The sequence below is a fragment of the Berghia stephanieae genome, chromosome 5, assembly GCF_034508935.2.
Source record: "Berghia stephanieae isolate SIO BIC M18660-M18661 chromosome 5, UCSD_Bste_1.3, whole genome shotgun sequence".
Lineage (NCBI taxonomy): Eukaryota > Metazoa > Mollusca > Gastropoda > Nudibranchia > Aeolidiidae > Berghia > Berghia stephanieae.
In genome coordinates, this window is record NC_088364.1 from 37,385,433 (window position 1) to 37,395,432 (window position 10,000).

A 10,000-nucleotide genomic window follows, 5' to 3' on the forward strand; every position below is an offset into this window, starting at 1 on the left:
TGCGCAGAGATCGTATGTAGAGTTTTGATAAGCCGATCGTGAAAATCGAGATTTCAGGGGTTTGATCCGCATGCGCACAACCAACATGGCGTTCTCTCTCTAATAACTTTACGGCCGGTGACGTCATAGACTATGGGTGACGTCCAATCAAGGGACGCTACTCTTCCGCTAATCTCATTCCCTATAATCTCACCGATATAATGGTGTCTCTCCAAACAACGAGTTATAATTGTTGCTGCGGTTTTACAGCCCGTCTATCCTTGGCATCACTGTCTACGTGACAAGTATCACCTTCCTTATTTTAGGCGCTGCTAAGACCTATAAGTGTTTCAAGAGCTATTTAATTTTTAAAGCAAAATCAACAATACTTACCATTACACAATTTTTTGTCCCCAATAAGTTGGAGATGGTGGCATTGACCGTGTATTCACCCGTATCTCCGTAAGTGTGAGGATAGGACTCGTTCAGCTTGAGGGCAGGCTGTGGGAAAATAAAAAAAATTGTCATGATAACGATTATTATTATTATTATTATTATTATATTATTATTATTATTATTATTATTATTATTATTATTATTATTATTATTATTATTATTATTATTATTATTATTATTATCAGCATCATCATCATCATGATCATCATCATCAACATGATCATCATCATCATCAACATATCATCATCATCATCATCATCATCATCATCATCATCATCATCATCATCATCATCATCATTATTATTATTATTTTTTATTATTATTATTATTATTATTATTATTATTATATTATTATTATATTATATATTATTATTATTATTATTTATTATTATTATTATTATTATTATTATTATCATTATTATTATTATTATTATATTATTATTATTATATTATTATTATATTTATTATAATAATAATAATAATAATAATAATAATAATGATAACGTAATAATCTATGAACACTCATATTTCAAATGCTATTTGTCCATTGGATTTTGAGCCTTTATCTTTTAAAATGGTAATAACCCAATATGGCCGCCAAACAATTTCAATTCCCATGGCTACGAGTGAATAATTTTCCATGTACTTTTCACTTTTGGATACTATACCATTAAGTGAATGGAGTTATAGCCTGTCATCAATATCATGAAACTGTTTTGGTTTATTGTTTCTCTAAATCTTTACTAAAGCATGTGACCACAAGGTCCCGAATATGCGGGTCAGAATCTCATTATTAAGTGAATGCATTTTGTTGCCATATTCATGATCGGTTCCAAAAACAAACAAAGAATAATGACAAGAACGGAAACCCACGAGACTGTCATTGCCATCTAAAGTGTTGTGGCTTGTTCGCGTGAATTTGTTTGATTTGTTGTCTTTATTAATAATATATAATAATATATTGTTTTTATATTGCGCCTTACCCAGTTATCAACAAGCTCTAAGCGCTTGACAGTGACGTGGCTACTTTCACTCAAACATACAACCAACCACTCAAACATGCAATATGAAACGCAGCAATATAAATCTACGGTGCTACATATTAAAAAGAATCGTTTCAAAATGTTTTTTAAAGAAATCTGCATCATTACTGTCTCTGATATATCTTTGAAGGGAGTTCCAGATAAGGGGTGCCGAATATTCAAACGCATGCTCGCCTATTTTGCGAGTCATTTTTGCCTTCACAATTATGTGATTATCAGACTTTGATCTCAGATTTCTGGAATGGGCGTAGAATTTAAGCATGTCATCAATGTATCCAGGACAATCAGAGTGCAGTGATTTAAAAACAATAGTACATATCTTATATTCTATACGTTTCTCAACGGGAAGCCAGTGGAGTTCTCTTAGCAAACCCGATGCAGATTGATTTTTCCTCTTTCTATAAATAAGCCTGGCAGCATCATTCTGGGCTGCCTGAAGGGAATTTATCTTATTTTGTCTTTATTTATAGAAGAGAGGAAAGAATTGCAATAATCTAGCTTTGACAATATTGGCAATACTAACAAGGCGTATTGGATCGAAGAAACGATCAAGTATTTTGAAATGTTTACTTTAACGTTGTCCTTATAACAGTATTAAACTTTTAGAAACTGGGGAGCAAGCACCGGTGTGTATGAAACGGTGCTAGACAAAGCAAGAAAGACAAATTCAAGGGGGAAAAAACATCCAATAAATCAGTCTGCCTCGACTGAGGATCGAACCTCAGACCTCCTGATTGTATTATCCAGATTATAAAAGTTCATGGTTACACAGAGTTTTGTGTCTTGGTCCGTTATACTTCCCGATGGCAATGATTTGAGCTTCTTAGCCAAGTACACACTATCTATACACTTTTTCAGATCTTTATCTTACACCAGTGCCTCCTTCCCAATTTGAGAATTGAGCTTTTATACAGTGCAATTTCTACTAAACGTGCTCAAAAGTGCTTTACATGGGACGCAACTGGTGACAAATGCATTCCCATTTTGATTGAATTTAAAACGACTTACCTCAAGTGTTTGGCTTTGACGCTCTCCCCAGTGTAGGTAAAGTTTTGGGTCAGTCGGCAGGAAGCTGGCCACAAAGGTGAGGTTTACGTAGGCAGGAGGATGGTATAGGGAATAATCCTCCAACCGGCAGTCAATAATCCCCACCCCCACCAAGATTACTATCGTGAACGTTTCAGTATACGAGCCTGAGGACAAAACAGTTTGAATAATAACTAAAAGTTCAGAACAGCATTATTATTATTATCTATTATTATTATTATTATTATTATTATTATTATTATTATTATTATTATTATTATTATTATTATTATTATTATTATTATTATATTATTATTATTATTATCATTATTATTATTATATTATATTATTGTTAGTATTATTATTATTATTATTATTAATTATTATTATATATTATTTATATTATTATTATTATTATTATTATTATTATTTTATTATTATTATATTATTATTATTATATTATTATTATTATTAATTATTATTATTATTATTATTATTATTATTATTATTATTATTATTATTATTATTATTATCATTTATTATTATTTATTATTATTATTATTACTTTTTATTATTATTATCATTATTATTATTACTTATTATTATTATCATATTCATTATTATTATCATTATTATTTTTATTTTATTTTTATTTTATTTTCCTCTTCCTCATCCTCATCATCATCATCATCATCATCATCATCATATCATCATCATCATTCATCATCATCATCATAATTATTATTATTATTATTATTATTATTATTATTATTATTATATTATTATTATTATTATTATTATTATTATTATCATCATCATCATATATATATTATTATTATTATTATTATTATTATTATTATTATTATTATCATTATTATTATTACTATTATTATTAATATATTATTATTATTATTATTATTATTATTATTTATTATTATTATTATTATTATTATTATTATTATTATCATTATTATTATTACTATTATATTTCATTATCATTATTATTTTTATCATCACCATTATCCTCTTCCTCATCCTCATCATCCTCCTCCTCATCATCATCACCATCATCATCATCATCATCATTATTATTATTATTATTATTATTATTATTATTATTATTATTATATATATATTACTATTATTATTGTTATAATGGGCCGAACGGCTCTGAAGACTACTTTTTTTCTTTATGGAAAACACGCTGCACTCTACATTAAGCTTTAGAAATTGAAAATTGGACATATTATGTGACAACACTTATACACCATACCCTCCTTGTTTGTGAAGGTAGCTGTGGCATCAAATGTCCCGCCATTCAGGTAAGAATGGGTGAACGTGTGTGGGCTAGTCCAGTCCACATTTGGAGGTTGAACAAACTTCTCTGTAGTGCCGTCATCCCAGTTGACGTCTATAGTGACGTCAGAACCAGCCGCCATATTGGCTGTAAAAGTCAACGCTGTGTGGCTGAAATACGGAGAACAGCAAATTGAGAGTTTAGACCTGTGCTTGTCAACCTTTCCTTGATATTGAATAACAATGTGAATTTGAATGTAAGCTTCAATTTAATAAATAAAAATAGATAATCTTGACGTTTCGGGGTTCCCCTTCATCGGCAAAACAGGATGAATGAAACACTACAGACGAATGAGATATATGATAATGGCGTTGTAAACGTTAATAAATAAAATTGATATTGAACACACTTTCCACTTTTACTTTTAAAATGCCTCTACAATCCAGTCATTATTTTGCACTAAAAAGTGAATCAAACTTAATGGGGAAAAAATCACCAATAACGGACAGTTGTTTACCTATTTATAACAATACAGCATTTCATCAAGCAGTTATAAATTTGATATCAAAACCCACTCATGTTTTTATGTTTTTAAGGGTTTTACGGCGCTTGCAACACATTTAAGTTATATCGGCGCCAGTAAAAAGGAAGAAAGTGGGACAGCAAAAAGTTATAGAATTACAATGAAAGCACCCAAGAGAAAGTAAGACAAAGGGGAACTGGGAACAAATAGGGATCATCTGTAAATTCCAAGAGCATACCACCAATGTACTTAGTTTGAGATTACCTATAAGTCTCATCCGTACACAAGCAGAAAATCCAACAAAGAGGAATACACTCAAATGCTTTCATTATACATTCAAAATAACAAATATAATAATACATAACAGAGAGATGATTTACAAGGAAAAAAATATCATCTTCCAAAACAATAACTATGCATTTGACTGTTTCCCTTCCAGCCAGGACTCCCAACCAGGGCCAGGGCAAAACCAAGTAATCTCATTCCAAGACAAAGATAGAAAGCAAGTTGGAAAATAGATATAGGGGGATAGAGGACACAGTATGTACCTCCCTGCCTACTATGGGATGTCAGTAACCCCACCCAGAAAACCCACTCATGGTGTATCTATCACATATCGGGTGGTACACGTCGATCAGGATTTGCAAAGATCAAATTACCAAGAATTCATTGGGCATAATGTTTGAGTAGCACATGGGAAAAACCACAGGTGTCCACTATCCACCTGTTAGGCGAGATTACATTTTTCAAAATCAACAGATTTAGATAATTTAAGTGTTTGTTTGTTTTTGTTTTGTTTTTTGTTTTTTTTTTGTCTTGTTTTTTTTTCTCTTGTTTTTTTCTTTTGTTTTTTGTTTTGTTTTTTTTTCTGTTCTTTTGTTGTCGGGTTTTTTATCTTTTTTTCTTTTGGTTTTTTGTTTGTTTGTTTTATTTGTTTGTTATTTTTGTTTGTTTCTTTCTTTCTTTCTTTTTAATGGGAGAGAGGTTACTCTCTTCAATAAAATATCTAAATTTAACATAAAGATATGAAGTGAGTAGAAAAGTGCCAGAAGACAATAGAGAATAAATTATTTTTTTCGCGGCGGTGGTGGGGTTTGAACCTGCGACCTTATTGGTACGACAACTCCGCCTGGCAGGTGAGAGCGTGGCTCTACCGTGTGAGCTATCCACGAACACAAAAATATTCGTTTCAAACTCAAAGTCATTTCTAGATCCCTCTCTCACCCACTTCTTGAGACCGCCGATTCGTTCACCACCATCGCGAAGTAATTTTGACCAGCAGTTAAGCTTAATAGCCAATATTCTCATCACAAACATATAACATAGAAACGATTGAGACATTGAGTATGCTCCGGTGTATGGGGTGAATTTTTAATTCAGAAAAGTGAGTGGAGCAGGCACTTATGTTGGTAACAACAAGATATGAAGTGAGTAGAAAAGTGCCAGAAGACAATAGAGAATAATTTATTTTTTTTCGCGGCGGTGGTGGGGTTCGAACCTGCGACCTTATTGGTACGACAACTCCGCCTGGCAGGTGAGAGCGTGGCTCTACCGTGTGAGCTATCCACGAACACAAAAATATTCGAAAAAAAAATAATTTTATTCTCTATTGTCTTCTGGCACTTTTCTACTCACTTCATATCTTGTTGTTACCAACATAAGTGCCTGCTCCACTCACTTTTCTGAATTAAAAATTCACCCCATACACCGGAGCATACTCAATGTCTCAATCGTTTCTATGTTATATGTTTGTGATGAGAATATTGGCTATTAAGCTTAACTGCTGGTCAAAATTACTTCGCGATGGTGGTGAACGAATCGGCGGTCTCAAGAAGTGGGTGAGAGAGGGATCTAGAAATGACTTTGAGTTTGAAACGAATATTTTTGTGTTCGTGGATAGCTCACACGGTAGAGCCACGCTCTCACCTGCCAGGCGGAGTTGTCGTACCAATAAGGTCGCAGGTTCAAACCCCACCACCGCCGCGAAAAAAAAAATTTATTCTCTATTGTCTTCTGGCACTTTTCTACTCACTTCATATCTTGTTGTTACCAACATAAGTGCCTGCTCCACTCACTTTTCTGAACTAAATTTAACATAATAACGTTAAAGACGATTGGTGGCAAATTAAGGGATAGCCAAATGATTAAAAGCTATAGGTGCCTCTAAGAGCCAATGAAATGAAGAGAAAAATAAAGGGAATAAATGTGACTTATGTAAAAAGGGACAACACAAAAAACAAGGTTTCGGTCTTAGGGTCAGCGTGGCTCAGCAGTACGGTCTTTGCGTCGTACCCGAAAGGTACCGAGTTTGATGACCCGCTGCTGCACTGTGTGGCCTTGAGCAAGTCACCTCGCTCAATTTACGGCTCTGCACTGCGGCTAACGCCTGGGTTATTCTAGTCTTCCCCTGGTATAGACCCTAGAGACACATTTCCTCTATGGGATAAATAAGGGAATTTTATTTTATTATTTATTTATTTATTTATTATTCATTTTGCCTTGTACCCTTTTACAGGAGTCACATTTACTCCCTTGGGGGTCTCAATGGCTCAGTTGGTAGAGCACTCGCTTCACAGGCAAAGGGAGCGAGATCGGTTTCGGGTGAAGTCGAGATTTTTTCTGGTCCCCCCTATCCACCCAGCAGTGATTGGTTAGCTGGGTCTCTTAGATCTGGCGGAAAGTACTTTGCGTCCTGTCCAACAGGTATAAACCCCGGCTCCGTGGGGCTAATGGTTCGGAAGGACTACTACATTTACTTCCTTCCCATTATTTTTCTCTCCATTTTAGTCAAAAGATTATATATATATTTATATATATATATATATCCATTTCAAGTATAATTATTATTGTTTAACTTCTACAGTACTGTTTAATGTCAATAGGACAATCTACGGGACATGTAATAGTACTGTAGAAGTTAAACAATAATATTTGTACTTGAAATGTTTATAAAAATAGCTCATTTTATCAAAAAGTTGCTTTTATAATTTATATATATATATACATATATATATATATATATATATATATATATATATATATATATATATATAATACATGGTGAGTCACGAAAGAGAACGTATGACAAATAGGATTCCAATAGGAATTAGATGAGATCCCAATAGCAATCCAACATGACTGACAATGACAAAATAAACAATTCGTGCGGCTGTGTGGTCTAGTGGTATTACACTCGCTTTCGGATCGGAAGGTCTTGGGTTCGAGCCTCGCTCGGCGCATAGTTGAGTCCTTTGAGAAGGCGCTTTACTCACATTCTCTCGTCGTACTCAGGTGTAAAATGAGTACCTGGCCGTTAACAGCATTGTCTCTGTCCGAAAAAACAGACGCCTAACAGACGTCATGTCCCGTCCTACACGTTTAAATGTTGCTATTGGCCAGGGACCCCTATAAAGCGCTTTGAGCACGTTTAATGGATATTGCTCTGTATAAAAGCTCAATTTTGAAACAATGTTTTTTTGTCCAAGGAGAGGATCTTTTACATAAAACGTAACCAATGAAAATAGTTCAACTATCACTAAAGCACTACCTAGATTGTGATTATGTAGTCTAGTGATAATATGACACTCGCCTTCGGATCGGAAGGACCTAGATTCGAGTCCCGCTCTGAGCGCGCATAGTTGAGCTCGAAAAGGGCTCTTTACTCACATTCTCTCACAGTGCTCAGGTGTTAAATGAGTACCTGACCGTTAACAGCGTTGTCTCTGTCTCGTCCTGCATGTTTAGTGTTGCTGTTGGCTAGGGACCCTTGTAAAGCGTTTTGAGCACGGTAAGTGGATATTGCTCTATTTACAAGCGCAAGATGTTTGTTTGTTTTTCTCAAGAGAGGTACTTTACCTTGTAGCATTGCTTTCTGGTGCCGTAAAAGTGGGGCTAACGATTTTGACGAGAACCACAAAATCAACTGTAATGTTTACTGAGCTGACAAGGTTAGATGCTTTCAACGTGATTGGAATGGATGCAGGGCCCCTTCCGGCTTGCAGATCAGATTTCCATTCATAGGTAGAAAGTTGAGTGTGAGCTGAAAGCAAAAGAAAAATACTGTCGTAAAATATGATCTGGGGTTCCCAGTCGCTCAGTTGGTAGAGCACTCGCTTCAAACGGAAATGGATCGTTGAGATCGATTTCGGGTAAAGTCGAGATCTTTTCTGACCCTTCTAAGTCTACCCAGTAGTGATTGGGTAGATGGGTCTGTTAGATATGACGAAAGGTACTTTCCAAAGGGTAACAAGCATTTGCTATTGACCGTTTCACGCTATAGAAACGGGGATAAACTCCGGTTCCATGGGACTAATAGCTCTGAAGGAATACAACGACAAATATATGGTAATTTGGATGCTTAAAATAGATTTTGTTGAAGAAAAAGTTACCATGAGATCGGGATTGAGTTAATGTAGAGAAGAATACTATTTTTCTTTCTTGAATTGGGAAAAAAATATAAAATGTCACATTTCTTATGTAGGTGGCTCGGTTGTTCAGTGGTAAGGTGTCTGATCTTGTAATAAAAGTCAAGCAATGTTAAGCGTGGTCAGTGTCAATGGTAGTGTAAAAGTCTGGTGCCAACGATGATGTGACATTGAATGAGGCACTTTACACACATTACACCACGTGACACAGGTCGGAATTAGGTCCTTGCTATAGATAGAATGAAGATGGCGTCACTCTGGTCTTTGTTATTTTTTTTTTTTTTTGCCATCCGCGTTTATGAGTAATTATCACTAAACTGTATAAACCAGACTATAAACGTTTAAGGTTACACATGGTTTGTGTGTTAGTCTTCCGGATGGCAATGTTGTGAGCTTCTTAGCCAAGTGCAAAAAAATCATTGTCCATTAACAACAATGTTATATCAAGCTCATAATTTGATTCATTATCAGACCTGCAAAAATGCACGTAGCTCTGACAATATACCGCTTTAAGACGACTGGTCAAAACTTACCTCTTTCAAAAATATACTGTGAGCACAATGTAGGTACTAATTAATATGACGCATACCTGGTATTGTATGGATGTGATTTTATATTAGACAGGTTTTCTATCATCATATCTTAACCAGATCATGTCAATGTAACCTATTTTAGACACGTACGTAAAACACATCTTTGTTCTAATAGTCTTCAACAGTCGTAACGTCACTTCCTTCCTAATGACGCATGGTAACTTAGTAACACTGGCTCTAAACTATCGGAACAATGGCGGACGCCCGTATGAAATATTCTCCGGCGAGCATAAAAGCGTTTCCAGAGGAAAAAAATACACATAAATTTGATCATGTTTTGACTTTTACACATTCTGATCACAAGGCATATGAAAAGGGAGTGAAAAGTTCTAGCCAGCATGAAGAATAAAAAGTAATGATTTTCTTGTTTAGAACCAAGATGGTTGCCAGGCGGCGTGACATCAGACTACTGAATCCTATTGGCTCTACAAAAGAATAATGCCCTCTTTCAAAACATTGTAGTCTTTCAGTTGCCTTAAACCTATTGTTCACGTACTTGGGCAGTTGGTAACATCCGATGCAAAGTATGACAAAGAGATCAGGAGACGAATAATGCTGGCCAAAAATGCGTTCATGAAACTAAAGCCAATCCTCACCAACACAAATATCTCCATCGGAACACGAATGAGATGCGCCAAATGCTATGTGTGGTCCATTTT

At 34.7% G+C, this 10,000-nt stretch overlaps 1 protein-coding gene across 1 annotated transcript in view; it reads right to left on the bottom strand.

Annotated features, from left to right (window-relative positions):
- The window catches only part of LOC144973936 (uncharacterized), a 181,325-nt gene that overhangs the window by 113,907 nt on the left and 57,418 nt on the right, over positions 1-10,000 (bottom strand). Inside the window, exons 16-19 of the mRNA XM_078916824.1 lie at positions 8,180-8,363; positions 3,778-3,971; positions 2,487-2,671; positions 373-480 (exon numbers count right to left, since the gene is read on the bottom strand). Coding sequence (XP_078772950.1) covers positions 373-480; positions 2,487-2,671; positions 3,778-3,971; positions 8,180-8,363 — 671 coding nt within the window. The remainder of the gene's footprint in view (positions 1-372; positions 481-2,486; positions 2,672-3,777; positions 3,972-8,179; positions 8,364-10,000) is intronic.